This window comes from Acanthochromis polyacanthus, chromosome 1 (genome assembly GCF_021347895.1).
Source record: "Acanthochromis polyacanthus isolate Apoly-LR-REF ecotype Palm Island chromosome 1, KAUST_Apoly_ChrSc, whole genome shotgun sequence".
NCBI lineage: Eukaryota > Metazoa > Chordata > Actinopteri > Pomacentridae > Acanthochromis > Acanthochromis polyacanthus.
Genome location: NC_067113.1, coordinates 33,053,592 through 33,070,292, shown reverse-complemented (window position 1 = coordinate 33,070,292; position 16,701 = coordinate 33,053,592). Strand labels below are relative to the sequence as shown.

Genomic DNA, 16,701 nt, shown 5'->3' with positions numbered 1-16,701 from the left:
ACCAAAATGAGAAGTGTTGATAAAAAATAGTCGTATTTCACTTTTTAAAGCATTCTTTTTTTAATTTGGGTTTTCATTTAGTGACGCTTATAAGAGTTCTTGTTGCCCCAAAGAGGTTTTAGTTGACATCAATGGTTAAAATGGAAAAAATACATAAATTTGCTTTTTTGAAACAGTTTTGATCACTGGGGCTTCGTTTAGTCAAGCTTAAAGAGTGTAAGATGCCCAGAGGAGGTTTTAACAGAACCAAAATGATAAAAAAAAAAAACTATTCACTCTTTAAAGCACTTGTGTTAATTCAGGTTTTCATTTAGTCAAGCTTAAAAGAGCTTTTAGTTGCCCCAAAGAGGTTTTATCCAGCACCAAAATGACAAGAGTTTATAATAACAATTCACTTTTTTTATAACCAGTTTTGTCCATTTGGGCATCATTTGCTTTAAAGGTTTTTAGTTGCCTCCAAAGATGCTTTAACGGCATTAAAATGGCACAAATTGCCAAAAGTAGTCATATTTCACTTTTTAAAGCAGTTGTGTTAATTCAGGTTTTCATTTAGTGACGCTTATGAGAGTTTTTGTTGCCTCTAAAGAGATTTAATCCAGCAGCAAATTGATAAAAATTGATAATTCACTTTTTAACCAGTTTTATTAGCTGTTGATTCATTTAGTCAAGCTTAGACTTTTTGTTGCCCCCAAGGAGGTTTTTATCAGCAACAAAATGATAAGAATTGATAATAATAGCAACAATTCCCTTTTTTTTAACCAGTTTTGCTCATTGTGGTTGTATTTAATCAAACATAGTTCATCAAATGATCAGAAATGACAGAAAAATGCACCGATTTCCGTTAAATAAGCTCGTTGCCTTTACTGTAACATGTTGTCATCCACTGAAGGTCAGCTCTGAGCAAGAAAAACCCCGTTTAGGTTCCTTTTTTAAAAAATCTGAAACCATAATTTTCACCTGATTTCGTGTTAAACCGTCTTGACTCGCGTTTATGAGGAACCTGAAGGCAGCACAGAGTCCAGCTGCCTGTTGACACGAGTTTTAAAGGAAGAACAACGTCTTCCAGACATGATTTATTGTGTTAAAGGTCACAGGAGCCGCTTCTTATCATCACACGGCGTAAACTGGTGAAAACCTGCGTCGTTTGGTTTTCCTCTCGCTGCTTTTTGAGACGCTCGGCTCTCTTTTCCTGCGATGACTCGGTTTTTCCTCGGCCTGCCTTTTTGCTGACTCACCCAGAGGCCATTAATCTTTAACTATACCGAGTCCAGGCAGCGGGCCAGCCTGCCAAGCAAGCTAGAATTTTATGGACAAATACCTTTTGTCAGTTTCAGACGAGACTTTAGAGCAAACCCTGACAGCTGCTGCGTGTTTCAGGGAAGCCTCGCTGCACGTCGCTCAGTTTTAACTCCACTTTCAAGCAGACAATGCTCCCGTTATGTTATCTCCAATCCGCTGTAAGTTTCTCTGCACATCAGAATCTCCTGGTCCGGCGTCGTCATGTGAGAGCACGTGAGGACGAAGTGCAGCCAGGTCGCTTTTAATTCAATTTTAGCGTTTTTTAACGTCTTACTTGGAGGAAATTTCCACAGAATGCTGTTTTTATTGCAGCTCTGGACTCTGTCAAAGCAAAAAAACTCCTCCAGGATTTATCTGATTTTGAGTCAAAGTGCATTCTGGGAGGAAATTGTGCATGAACTGAGCTCTGTTTGGTTTTTGCACATGAAATTCAAATGTAGTTTGAGATGTGGCACCTCTACATTTTGAATTGTGTCCAAAAAAGCAGAAGTTGGAAATGAATGCTGAGTGATGAATATTTTCTGTTTGACCCTCATGTCGTCCTGTGGGTCAAAATTGATCTTTTAAAGTTTGAAAATGTGGCAAAAAGCAACATTTTCACAGTGAACCTTTTGATGTCCACATTTTCAACATGTTTGGGAAATTTCTGAACATTTTTTGGTGGAAAATAGAAATGTTAAAAATGTTTAAGAACATTCACACACAAAAAATCAACCAAAATCCAGCAATTTCACTGGATTTTGGTTGATTTTTATGTGAATGTTCTTAAAGAAAATAGAAGTTTTACTGATATATATGGAATCACTTTAGATATTTTTAGGATTTTTTGGAAGATTTTTACTCATTTTTAAAATATTTACAAGAATTTTCTTACCAAATTTAAACGTTTTTATAATAAAATTTTTAAGGGAAATTCTCAAGGAATTATTAGAAATTTCCTTCCTGAAGGTTTTGCAAATTTAAGTTTGAAAATGAGGACAAAAAACATTTTCACAGTGAAACTTCTGATGTCCACATTTTCGGGAATTTTTGAACATTTTTTGTTTAAAAAAAGTTTCTTTAAAAACATTCACATTTCCAGCGAAATTCATAGATTTTTCTTACAGAAAATATTAGAAGTTTTACTGATATATATATGCAATAACCTTAGATACTTTTAGGATTTTTACTCATTTTTTTGAAATATGTCTTTAAAAAACTAAAATAAATAATCTAGAAATTCGCTGGATTTCGGTTGATTTTTTTGGTGAATCTTCTTAAACTTTTTTCCCCCAAAACCAAAAAATGTTTCACTGTGAAAATACATTTTTCTTCCACATTTTCAAACTTTAAAACGGGTCCAAACTTCTGATAGACAGCTGACAGTAGTCGTTTTATATTTAAAACCTTTTTTGTTCCTTTTAAAACAATTCCGTCATTTTTCATTAATAAATTAGAAACGAGAAGCAACAGTCCCGTTTAAAATCTCCATCCAGACGGCAAGTTTAAATAAAAACACAGAAGAACTCACCCCAAATCCAAGATCTGCTTAAAATCTGTAATAATAATAAAAAAAAAACATGAAACAGCAAAATTCCTTGTAAAAGAAAATAAAGCCAAACAGCCACATCACCTAATCAATAGTTGCACCTTTTATTATAAAAAATATTTACAAAGATGCTACAATGTTTTTTGTTTTCAATATAAAAATGCATACATTTTACAACGATAATTAGTCTTTGAAGTTCTAGCTCCCATTCAGACCAGAGTGACATCCTTCAGGAGTGTTGTGGTAAGGTATCAAGCGTGTCGTAATACTGTATTCTAGTCAATACATCTTGTTTGCCTGAGTTAATCTCTTCATCATGACGATAAGCGACTTTTTTTTGTTTTTGAAAAATGCATTTGATTTTTCCACGTATTCAGGAGAAAAGGCAACTGTTTGCATAAAAGGAATTAAAGGACTTTCGAGCTGTTTACAGTCATTTTGAAACACGTATGACAGAGCTGCATAGTAAATTTGAATAGTAACCCGGTTGTTATTATTATTATTACTGATAATTATTAAAAAAAAAAAAAAAGAGAGAGGAATAAATAGGTACTGCATTCAAAACCGAGGGCAAAATTTGGGTAAATATAATTTCACCGGGCCTCATGGTTGAATCGATGAGTCAATATGGCATGTCTGTACCTAGATACAATAAATACAATAAATAAAACAACAATAAATTAGATGGGTTAACACACAGAGTTCCAGAAAGAAATATGGCTTCTTCTTGATGCAGTTATCACCCCGGGGTTTCTCCAAATGCTTAAGGGAAAAAAAAAAGGAAAAAAGCTGCTGCTGCTTATTATTATTATTACTGTTATTGGATCTGTACTGAAAGCAGAGCAGGGAGATGACCGATTTATCCGACAGTCACTTCCCCGCCCTGCGTAAAGCTTTTAAGGAAATGAAAAGGAACAGCGCCTGGACAGAGTGACGATGCCGGCCACCCGTTACCGGTTACAGTCGACTTGTTATACCAAACCATGGGAAGACACTGTCTCGAGTCTGGCTACATTAAAATCTTAAAAACCGCTTGGGAGGGAAGGAAAAAAAAAAATAATATCAAATGGTGCTTGCAAAAAATCCCCCAGCTGTATAATGCAAAAAATATATTTCTATATACACATACGTACATATACATATATTCCATTCATAATTGCTCAAATCTCTAGGAAAATATGCATTGATTCATAGATTTGGATTTACAATTTGTTCTGGTTTTGCGATGCGTGTAGTGTGACGAGTTGTTCCTCGGTCCATGTAACAATAAATAGAGATGGACAGAACGACCAGAAGGAGCTAGTAAGACAGAATGGATGACAGACGTAAACATGGAAAGTACGTAGATAAGAATGCATCATGGTATAAGGTAATTATCTTTGCCTTCTCACAGATCTTGTCGAGTTTCAGAGTTCAGCAACAAAGTGGGAAACTAACTGTGCTGCCGCTACACCCCACCCCCCCACCCCCGATTCGTTAATTTCACAATCTTTAACTGCCAATTACTCGTTTGGATCAAACACTAAAGGTCCCCGACTGCAGCTGCCAACTTGCCGTTAGAGGAGGCGGACTCTAACGGCCCACGCTCTGAACTACTGGTCAAAAGTTTTGAGACATTTTCTTATTCAAATAAATGAGAACCCGTCTCAAAACTTTTGACCAGTGGTGCACTCGACTCGCCGTTAATTTCCCATTTTGTTCCCAAAAACCCGCAGCAATCTCCGAGCGTAACAACACCACACACAGAACATGCACACGCCGAGCTGTGCATAGTCTGGGAAGAGTCCGTGGGATCAGTACAGGCCAGAGGAATGTTCGCAGTTTCAGGATCCCACTATGATCTCCATGATGTGGTCCAGTTCGTTCAGGTCCGACCTGCAGCTCGAGCTGGAGCTCAGAGCCGTCGGCCCGTGGGAGGACAGGCTCTCCAGCAGGTCGTAAGGCCCCATTTTGGGGGTGCTCTGCATGCCCGTCAGCACCGTGTCGAGGTCGTAGTAGGACGGGTCCACGTCTGAAAACAGTTCCTCCAGCGCCGGGTCAGGGGGCGGCGCCGGGTGCTTGATCTCAAAAGTCCCAAAAACCTGCTCCCCTGTCCTGGAGTCTGCGCTTAGGTGGTCCCGCTCGGCCTCCTCGCCCTCCGACACACACTCCTCGCTGTCCTCCTCTTCGTCCTCCTCGCACTCGCCGTCCTCCTCCTCCTCCTCCTCCCAGCAGGGCCCCATGCCGAAGGGCCCCGCCAGGTAGGAAGCCGAGGACAGCTGGGGGGAGACGGGGGACAAAGTGGACATGGTGACCTCCGTCTCCACGTCTCCTTCCATCACCACCTCCTCCGAGTGGTAGCCCTCCTCCAGGCCCACCACCGAGAAGGGCTTGGGGCTCTGGCCGGCCTGAGCCGCCGCATCAGTCTGCCTGCACAGCACCTCGGTGGCCACCAGGCGGTCGGCCGGGCACTGGGCGGCCGCCAGCGCCTGGGTCATGATCTGCCAGGTGCCGTCCTGGGTCATCTCCTCCTGGATCTGCCGCACCGTGTTGGCGATGAGCACCGAACGGCACAGGTTGGGCTCCACCAGCATGTGGCAGAGCTGCAGCTTGATCAGCGACATGTCGAGCAGCGACTGCCGCTGCAGGCTGTACGAGGACGACAGCGTCCGAGCGGCCGCAGACGGAGCTGCAGGGCCCTGGTCGCCCCCGGAGACCGGCTCCTCCCCGGAGTCTGAGAACTTGCGCTTGGTGCCCTTCGGGAACATGTTGTCTCTCTGCGGTGACGGCGAGGAAACAGAAACACAGTCAGACACACAGTGGCAGCACTTATCTGAGAATCAACAAATTTTTCACACAGACAAACACAGAATGTCTACTGTTCTGAATTCCACTAGCTAGTGTAGTGAGCAGAGTAAGTGTCATGTAATTAACGATGTGGATGTGATGCAGTGAGGCTATGTGGTGGAACATCTACAGCTACAATCTGCTGGACAGCAGCTTATAAGTAAACTACAGCTTTAAACTGAACTACAGAAAACAGTAAATTGTTTGTTGTAGTTGTTTTTTTCTTAAAGTTTGCTATACCTTTCCTGTTGAGAGGCACAGGCAATAGAAATGCAGCTTGGTCCCGGCTGCAACGCTTCAAGTACTTTTGTACGAGCGACAAGCAGCTTTTGTTCAGCACCATTTCTGCCCATTTTAGGCCAGTCTGAGGCAAGACTCCTGCTGGGCGGAACAACCACACTTTTAACAGACCACTGAGCCACCGAAAATAGCATGGTTACCAACTAAATGCGGACGCTGCATCAAAGTAAGCACAGACTACACAGACCTTTGTCAGAAAACAAAAACAGCACTCAAGTTACATGATCAGTGCACTTAGAGTTTTTTCACCCACTGCCACCTGTGATCAAGAAAATCAGAAGGATATCCTAATCAATATAAGGTGCTTTTAAGGGGTAAAAGTGACAGGAATGTGAAAAATAATGGCATTTTGTTTACAAATTCACAGTACAATAAACCACCATGAACCACTAATGTTTACAGGGGGTATCAGGTTTCCAGGTCTACACACGACGCCACGCTTCAAAAAACTAGTTGAACAAGATTTTCACTTTCTCGTCACTGAAGGAGGGGAAGAAAAGTAGAGTCATCTTCCTTATTAAACACCACTTCAACACATGTCTTACAGGAACAAAACAACACTCCTGCCAGCGTTTAAGGCCCTCCGACTCCCCCGAATAAGTGCAAGTGAACAGGAGACTGAGCTCTGAACGGCAGCAGCCCCCATCGGACGGTAAAACAGTTAGCAGCGTCCGGCTGTGTCTCCTCAGTGTAAAACCTGTGGGGCAGGGCGTTGGGGTGAATGACTCCACTTCCTTTAAAGTCCTATTTGTGATACATTCCTTTACAAATAATCACAAACAGTACAATCAGAGTTACAGTGATGATGAGAATAATACTGATACAGCATTTTGGGGTTTACAGAACAGAAATCAAACAGCAGTGAGTTCATCATTTTTGCACAAACTACCCTCGTTTCTGCTCAGAAATCAAAAGCTCCATCTCCCTGCACCAAGAAAAGCAGAACTTGTGTTTCTTTAAATGTTTCATTTTGGGATGCCAGGCCAAACTGAGGCCCTATAATCTGTGCAAATTACATACCACCTTCAAATTAACACATTGTGCGCTCGTGCAGCATCTTAAAACACCTCTTTCATGTACATTAAAGCAGCATACAATCACACATTTAATCAAGAATTATCCAGTTTTATTTCACCCTTTACACATAAAATCCCAACATAATATTCCCCACCGATCGGTGGACTAAATCTGCACCACATTTAAGGAAAAAAAAAACCCACACCGCTAAAAGAAGTGGCTCTAATGTAGTCCTCGCTCGCATAGAGCAACGTTTCCTGACAGTGGACAGAATAAGGGGGGAAAAAGGTCATTTATGAAGGTGCCCGGAGATCTAAAAATACAAAAGAGTGAGAAAACAATTATGGCGTTGTCTTCTTTGTGTGGTGCGTTTTTGGCTGGCCCCTGTTAAACAAGAGACACTACAGAGAGCTATCCTCCTTCAAGGAAAAACAACAGCAGCGTGTAAAAAAATAAATGAAAACAAACAAACAAAAAAAACAGAAATGAAACACAACCAGGAAGACCTACAACCTGAGAGAAAGTACGCTGCACAGAGAAGAGAAAACAGTGTTGGACATGACAGAATTCTTTGTACAGGTTTTTTTTTTTGAACACCCAATAGTTTAGCATTTTGGGGTTAAATCTCAAGGATTCTACTCGGAAATAAACGTAATTATAAACACCAAAAATCTACAGAGTAATGGTGAATATTTGTTTTATATACTGTCATTACTGTAAGAAAAACAGAATGGGAATGAATATATTTCTATCACTCTGATTAGGCATCTGGAGCAGACAAATAATCAATCAAAATAGCTTTATGTGCATTAGGAAAAAGTATTAAAAATGGCAAAAATTTGAGAAAAAAATTAACAGATTTTGCAAAATAAGCTCTTACACTTGCCTAAAGTGGCTTATATTTTTTTGGAAAAAGAGTTACTGCACATAGCACGACATTAAAACACATTTTAATTTAAAAAACGAGATAAATTATAGCTTCTGATTAAAAAGACAGCTTTACATTTTTCTGTTCTTTGAGGTTTTTTGTGACAGAAAATAAAAACAACTGCTTTTGTTTATAGCTTCTTCTACTCTGCTTATTACATCCATGTAGCCTCTCGCGCCACCTTCTGGCAACACTAGCAACTGTAGTTTATTTACTCAAAAGAAAGTGTAAACAAACGTACATCCTTTTTTTAATATATACGTTTGTTTGAGGCATCAAATTCAACTGAAAATTATATGAAAACACTGCATATACAATGTTAATAATGACATATTAATAACAAAAATGAGCTAAAATTTCTTTATTGCCTAAATCAAATTAAATAAAAATCATGTAGATGCTGCAACTAATGCTGATTTTTAAAGCGCTGATTAATTTATTGACGAGTTATTCGGTTTTTCCTTTATTTAAAATGCCTAAAAAACAGTGATTTATGCCCAAAATGACATCCTCAAAAGCCTTGTTTTGTCTAAAATCCAAAAGATATCCAACTTACTGTAATATATTAGGAAATTCAATTCATGTTTAAGAAGCTCCGATCAAAGCATTTATATTTAAGCATTAGAAAATTACTCAACCTGACTATTTCGTGTAATAGTTGAAAACTGATCGAATAATTGTTGTACCACTGCACTTTAGTTTTATTTTTAAACTATTATAATACAGTCCAGGCTGCTACTATGGACACTATTTAAATTTAATTTCTACGGGCAAAAAAAAAAAAATTCAATTTAATTTCAACTGCAATACATCTCAGGTGTAAGTATATATGTGTGTTGTAAATTATGTCCTTTTATTATTATTAGATTCCTAGTGAAATGCCTTCTCATTCTGCCTGCACTACAGTTGTATGCACAGCTAAATAACATTAAAGGTTGATTTGATTCACAATCAATCACGATGGATTAAAATAATTGCTCTCAATAATGAGAAAGACAATACATCAACAAAAATATGACGTAAAATAGAGGCGAGACCATTGAATTCCTGCATGTTTTCAGTGTTATAAATCCATTTTGCTGTTCTAAGCACCAATCATTCACAATGCTGCCAACAAAACCTCAAATATGTGTATTTAAATGACCCATTTTGTCTGCCACAGATGCTTAGTAACATTCTTTGCATTTACACCGACTCACTCCTGCTGTTTTTTATTTTTATTTTAGGGCCTTCAGGGTGAACTTTGTCACACTGTTCCTGCGAGATTTAACAAGAAAATGCTGACATATGTGGTGTTCAAAAACTATCACACACCAGGAAATGAAGGGGAAAAAAAACGAAAAGAAAAATCACCTGGTTTGAATTAACGCAGCCGGAGACTAGCACAGTTGTATGGATGTAAAATAGGGTCAGGCAGAGCTGCTAAACACAGTGTTAGACAGGTTAAAGATGTAAATAGCTTCTTGTAGGAAGCCAAACAAAATGCAGCTCCGCTTTACGTCAATGGCTGCTAGCATGACCCATCCCCCACCACTTTCACAGCCCGCCGTAATAATGAACAAACAGCCCTAACAGCACCGCAGCTCACATTTCACATACTTTACCGGTCATTACACGATAAAAACACGCTCCCGGGTGTTAAACCGGGCCCGGTGGGGTCGCTGTGAGAGGCAGCCGGGGGCTGCTGGCCGGGACTGCCGCATGCTTTGTCTTTTCAGCATCAGAGCCACCGAGCGACAATGAGGCCATTTTGCGCTAGTAGCTAACAGCTAGCCGGCTAGCTAGCTAGCTAGGCTAACCGGGCCGCCGCTAGCTAACTGGGCTAAAAAAAATGTTCACCGAAACGGGGGAAAAAACGACGCCCCGGTCGAAGCTCTAAACGCTACTGGCACATATGTGGATATTTTTTTGTTGTCTATAAAAGAACCGGAATGCTAGCGGGCTAATTAGCTAAGAGCGCCCACCCACCCATCCTCCGCGGTCCTTCCTCCTTTCTAGCCAAAAACAAGAGTTTTCTCCGCGGCCAGGCTGTTAAGTTCCCTAAAAAAACACACACAACAAACGCTCCGTTATTACCCCCGGTTTCTCACACGCCGATCCGCGGCGGCTCGGGTGGCCGTACTCACCTCGTGTTTGTGTTATTTTATTCCCGTCTCGGTCATAGGATCGACGGCAGGGAAAGCGGAGATCAGGTTCAGATGAGATCATTCATGCCACGGCTTCAAAAACTGAGCTACCTCTGTCCTGCTGCTGCTGCGGAGCGGACGGCAGGAGGGGGAGGGGAGCCGCCAGCAGCCTGCCATATGCTGGGATTCCTCTCTAATGAGTCCTGCCTGCTGCCGAGGCTCGACAAAACAACACGGACAGAGGTTTGACAGCGACGACAAGCTTTTAAACATCACTTAGTGTCGTTGGGAGGTGTTTGTGCGTTCAGCATTAGCGCATTTACAGCTTTTTATTAAAGGAAAACAACCAAAACTAACTAAATCCATCCACCAAACGCTCTGTTTTAACACATATTTAAGATAAATGTAAATTACTGTTATTATTACTTGAATGTTTCCAATTTGTTCTGCTTTATTATTTAATTATTTTATTTAATATTATGCAGCTTACTCCACTTTATTTGGACAACTTTGGTTACTTTATGCATTTTTTAAAAACAAAATCACCATGTAACATTAAAGATTAATATTGTATTATTAGTAGTAGTATTAGTATTATATGTTTATTATTATTATTATCATCACGCTGTGTTTCTAGTAGCCTTTGTGTGTTTAGCCTCATCACATTTCACCTTCTAGTAAAGAAAAACATGGTAAATATTGGGCTGTTTACACCACTTTCGTTATTTTATGAATAAAACTAGTCATGATGTAACATTACAGATGAATATCGTCTATTTCTATTATTAGAATTCATTATTATTATTACCATCAAATAGAGTTTTGAGGAAGTCTTCACATTTACAGTCAGTTACCAACTTTTGATTAAAAAAGCAACCAAAATATTAAGATAAATATATTTAAGATAAAAGTAATTTGCTTGAATATTTCCATTTTATTCTGGTTTATTATTTGATATTACAGAGTTCTTTATTTGGACAACTTCACTTATTTTATGCAAAAAAAACATCTAAAAAATGTGGATATAACATTATTATTATTATTATTATTATTATTATCTATTTTATTGCCTAATTAATTTCTAATTTTTTCATTTATGTATTTATTTATTTGATCTCTTTTATCCCTTATGTATCTATTTTACTTATTTACTATTACTACTCCTACTTTCATTTTAAGTCGTGTTTATGGTTTTACCTTCTATTTTCCTTTTATTCCGCTTGTTCTTTCACTTACTTAGATGTGGCACTTGATTATTTCATCTGGCGTTGTCGTACTAATTTTTTTTTATTATTATTATTTAGCTCAATGTTCTCCCTCACTATCCTTATTTTTATTTATTTTTTGGTCCTGTTTGTAAAGCACTTTGTAAATGCTGTTTTTAAAAGGCACTATATAAATAAAGTTATTATCATTATTATTATTAGTAGTAGTAGTAGCAGTAAAGATAGCATTATAAAGTAGTTAAATGACTTTTTCTGACCTTATAACGAACATCCATGCACACTTTACTGCCCCATCATAGGATAGTTAATGCAGTGCTGAATAAAAAAGGAATAATATGTAAGTTCAATGCATCACTAAAAATAAATGAACAATAATATGAATAGAATTTAAAAATAGAAAATAAAGCTGTTTTTTTTAACCTAGCAAAGTAATATTAAACATTATTATTAAATTCTGCACAATGAACTGAAACATTACACTTTCATTAAAACAATATTTTCATGTTACCTTCGAGTTATACTGAGTATAAGTAACCAGAGGACAGCAGCCAGCGAGTTTTTTATTAAGTTCACTCCACTGCATTTGTGTCACAACTTGAATTACTTTGCAGATTTAGGTCAGTAATACAAACTCTAATCAGCCATAAATGTTGTTTTTAATTTAATACTAAACTTTATTGATTGCTGAGGGGAAATTAAAAAGCTGCAGAGCAGATACAAAGTCATTAAATTACCTTTATTTACCCTCAGTTTATATTGAACCACGATAAGACGAGACAGTATAATAATGAGATGGCACATGCTAATAAAAATGGCACTTGAAAATGAAATATTCCTCTTTATGAAACTAGTGTTATCAGGTTATTATCACTGTGTCTCCTGTTTATGCCACGTATAAGCACAGAGGTCACTAAATAGGGAGTGTTTTATTGACATTAATATGGAAGTTATCGTTTGTACAGGATTATTTTAAGGCTGAACGGTTACTTGCAGTTTTTTGCAGCATCACTTTCACGTTTTTGTAATATTTTAATTTAATGTGAAACTTGTGATAATCACGACTTGATCAGACTATTGTCCCTAGTCTGTTTTCTAGAATATGAAATTCCAAATATTAAAAAATGAATTGATCCTACAAGCATTTATTGTTTCACCTGAAAACCTGATTTTGTTGAAACCAAGACGAGAAATGTTGCGTGTGACTGAAGTCCCTCCTACGCAGTTTAACCTGTAAGAGCCTGAAAAACTGGTCTGGGAACCGCAGCGACTTTGGACATCCATCATCAGATTAGTCTGAAAGGAAATACGGCAAAATCTGTGAATTATATGTAAAAAAAAAAAGGTCATCATAAATAAACAAATAATAAAACAGAATGAATATTACTGTGATGTAGCAATTAGAAAAGTGCATCTACATTTTTAGACAATTTTGTTTCGGCTGATGATTGTATTTAATATGTTAAAGGAAATTACTGTAAATATAAGTAGCTCTGTCCTCTTCCTTTAGCTTTAGAGCTTGAATGCAGCACTTGAGCTTGAATGTTTTTAAAGTGACATTACATTCTTGAAAGCATTTATTAACATGATAAGCATCTAACTACCCGTACACAACGTCAAATATGGACAAAATAGCTACAAAAAAGTCAGAAATCTTCACATGGAAAGTCTGCAAAAGTACACCGTGCATAAAAATGGAAGCATTTTACTTGGAAATAATGTGCCTTTAGATAATTATTCAGGATAAATCAGAGTGTAATGTGACAATTTAAGTGTAGAATGTGACTTTATAGACACGCCATGAAGTAAAAGTCCTTAAAAACAAAAGCGTACTGTGGCGTTAAATGGAAATACCCACGTAAAGTACCTAAACGCCCCATATGGAGAAAACCCCCTTTTTAATGTGTGCTTTGTGGTTTTTTTTTTTTTTTTTTTTAACTTAAAACGGTGTAAGATATGAAAACTTTTACTTCTGCCAGTCCTTAAAAACATCAACTTAACAGAAGAGAAATGTCAGGACAAAAGATCATAAGACTTTGTTTCTATCTTGAATTAACGTCTGGATAATCTGTCAGTTCTTTACACGTCTTATTCTAAAAGTACGTTAATGTGAGTCAGAGCTCACAGGTTGTGGTCAGATCTGAAAGGCCACATCTGGGGCAGCTGAGTTCACACCTCAGCCAGAGGCATCCAGATGTTGGTTTGGTTCTTGTTCACATCATGAGACTGCAATTCTAAAATCCCCATTTTAATTAATCAAGAAATTCTGCTCAAACAATTCTGTATTTTGAATCGTTTAAATCGTTTCTAGACACCAGCGCCACAGATACTGTACTTCTCTGCTTTGTAGTTTATGTCCTTTTCTGTCTTTTGACGTCTAAATGTGTCGACTTACTAGTGTAGTTTTCACATAAAAAGCCCCAAAATCCACTTTTAAACCGGCCTTCTTTTCCGTTCATCGGACAGCGCCTGAACTTGTCTGAATCCTGGTTGATTTTCTGTTAAATTCTCCACTCTAGTAACACCTGGTTGGATGTAATATGATTTATAAACCACTAAACCCTCCTGTTGTCTTCATTGGGGGCACCACAAAATATAGTTTCCTTGTCTGAAAAAATTAAAATGATTCAGCCAAAAAAATTCCCCAAATTTCTGAAAATTTGCAAAACCTTCAGGAAGAAAATTCCAATAATTCCTTAAGTTTCTCTTAAAAGTTTTATTTACAAAAAATCCCTCAAATTTGACAGTAAAATGCTTGTAATTATTTTCAAAAAATAATTAAAAACCTTTCTCAGAAATCCTAAAAATATCTAAAATGATTCCATATGTATCAATAAAACTTCTAATATTTTCTTTAAGAACATTCACATAAAAATCAACCAAAATCCAGCAAATTTTGCTGGATTTTGGTTGATTTTTTGTGAATGTTCTTAAAGAAACATTTTTAAAATTCCTTTTTTCCACTAAAAAATGTTCAAAAATTTCTCAGAAATGTTGAAAATGTGGACATCAGAAGTTTCACTATGAAATTATTTTTTCCCCACATTTTCAAACTTTAAAATTAGTCAATTTTGACCCACAGGATGACACCAGGGTTAAGTGACTTAACTTCCTTTTAACACTTCTTTATACCAACAAACATTTATAGAAAAGTCTTTGGTGATAATTCATGGTGGAATTTTATCACCACGTGCAGATTTTACTGTAAATCCACACCCTTATTTTATTTTATCTTATTCTACCTTCACTTTCCATCCTAATATTCTGTGCTGACTTATTGTTTAGCCTTTTTTTTGGAGTCTCCACGCTGCTTAATTTCCCTCTGAGGCTTAATAAAGTCATTTTGAATCTTAGTATGCATCACTTTTATCACACCTGATGCGACTGCAGTGTTCAGATTCAGTTTTTTGCCCCCTGTTGGTTTGTTTTCAGAGCCTCTAAATTACAGGTTGATTAAGGATTCAAACTGCAGCGTGTTTATCTCCTCCTGTATTTACCGACACGTGTTTCCCCTCCCTCAGCAGCTTTTTTTTTTTTTTACTTCCATCTAAATGTGATTGGTGTAATTATCAGTAATTATCACTGCTGATGATGCTCATTACCTCAGAGTCTGGAGGTCTTTGTTTTCAGTCGTGGTAATTAACCTAATCTGTCGCTCTGTTCACGACGATTTCAGAAACTTCTCACACCAAAAACCGAAGCTGACGAGTGATTTATTATTTTAATTAGAGTTGACACCAAACCAGGACAGTTCAGTTCACTTTTATACCTGTTTTTATCCCGTTTTTCAGCGTAGAACTTGAGCATATAAAAAGTTAAGTTTGTGCTGTTATCCCAGAATTAGAGGCAGTAATGCAACACAGACAGAATCCCTCACTGGCTTCCCACCAGTTAGCATTATCAGTATGGTAAAAATAACAGTTTGAACAGTTAAATCCCTCCATTTTTCTGCCAACAGTCTAATATGTAAATGCTGCTCATTGAAGGAGTGTTTCACTGTGAGGTATGTAAAGGTTTGGGGCAGGTTTATTTTCATTAATGATCAAGTGTTTTGTCTAAAAACAACTTAAACAAAAAGGCCTGTCACTGTTCCTCTAGTGGCTGGTTGTCAAAAATCTGACTTAGAATCAATGAACCACTGATGCATCATGGGTATTTAATATGTTAGGGATGAATATGGGATTTTAAGGGCCAAGACGGATGTTTTCACAGTGAAAATTTCTACGTTTACAACATTTTTGGGAAATTTTGGAACACAAAAAAAGAAATGTAAAAAAAACTGTTTCTTAAGAGCATTCACAAAAAAAATCAATCAAAATCCAGCAAATTTCACTGGATTTTGGTTGATTTTTTTTTTTTTCTCAAGGAAAATACTAGAAGTTTTGCTGATATACACGTAATCACTTTAGATACTTTTAGGATTTTTTGGGGAAGATTTTTACTCATTTCTTGGAAAATATTTACAATAATTTTCTTGCCAAATGTGGGGGATTTTTTAAAATAAAACTTTTAAGGAATGATTGTAATTTTCTTCCTGAAGGTTTTGCAAATTTTTTAGAAATTTGGGGATTTTTTTTGCTGAATTCTTGGATCTTTTTCAGACAAAGAAACTACATTTTTTGTTACCTGTAAATGAAGACAACAGGAGGGTTAAGTAGCTGCAGCATCAGACAGCAGTAGAATCCATGTGAGAGTCTCCAAAGAGAAACAGTAGAATGCATTTACACAAGTGGAACAAATAATTTTCTTAATAACTAAAATAAATAACTAAATAACTTTAAGTTAGTGAACTTTTTTCTTAAATAACTTTTGTTCCCAGAATTCTAAACCCCAAAAGTGCATGAATAAAGGGTCTAAAATGATCAACAGTAGAAACTTCATTATTCAGTTTTAATAATAAATTATCCTTGACGTGGAGAAAAGATGGATTATCCTGTGGACTTTTCTTCACCTCAAACTCTCAAACCTGTTTTAGCTGCACTTTATCAGCTGACAATAAAACTTTGTTGTTAAATTGTGAATGTCCCCACGCTGAACTTTCAGTTTCACTGCTTCTTCTAAACACTCCAGAAATGCACTGTACACTCTCACAGTCTAATTTAATATTGTCTTTTATTTGTTTTTTTGTCTGTCCGCAGCGTACCGTATGCCACGTCTGTGTCAGCTCAGGTGGTAGAGTGGGTCGTCCAATGATAGAAGGGTTCGATTCCCGCTCTGACCTAGTCATGTGCTGCTGTGTCCTTGGGCAAGACACTTTACCCGCCTTGCCTCCAGTGCTGCTCTCACACTGCTGTATGAATGCGTGTGAATGTTGGTGGTGGTCGGAGGGGCCGTAGGCGCGGATTGGCAGCCACGCTTCCGTCAGTCTGCCCCAGGGCAGCTGTGGCTACAAATGTAGTTTACCACCACCAGAGTGAGAATGTGTGAGTGAATGAATAATGGATCCATTGTGAA

General features: G+C 37.6%; 1 protein-coding gene across 3 annotated transcripts; it reads right to left on the bottom strand.

Moving 5' to 3' along the window:
* Window positions 1-2,912: 2,912 nt before the first annotated feature.
* On the bottom strand, window positions 2,913-10,299 carry cdca4 (cell division cycle associated 4). Of its 3 annotated transcripts, none has more exons than XM_022202270.2 (2): window positions 5,894-10,299; window positions 2,913-5,583 (listed from the first exon to the last, which is right to left on the bottom strand). In XM_022202270.2, exon 2 carries the CDS (start codon window positions 5,572-5,574, stop codon window positions 4,651-4,653), a length of 924 nt encoding a protein of 307 aa, XP_022057962.1. In that variant the 5' UTR covers window positions 5,575-5,583; window positions 5,894-10,299; the 3' UTR covers window positions 2,913-4,650. The 3 variants fall into 3 exon arrangements, with proteins under 3 accessions (XP_022057962.1, XP_051803303.1, XP_022057961.1); XM_051947343.1 differs by having other exon boundaries at window positions 2,913-6,031; window positions 10,025-10,297; XM_022202269.2 differs by having other exon boundaries at window positions 10,025-10,296.
* Between the last annotated feature and the right edge of the window lie 6,402 nt (window positions 10,300-16,701).

Bases quoted from the DNA above. Each gene is read 5' to 3' on its own strand.
- cdca4 (XM_022202270.2), bottom strand. From the start codon at position 5,574: ATGTTCCCGAAGGGCACCAAGCGCAAGTTCTCAGACTCCGGGGAGGAG.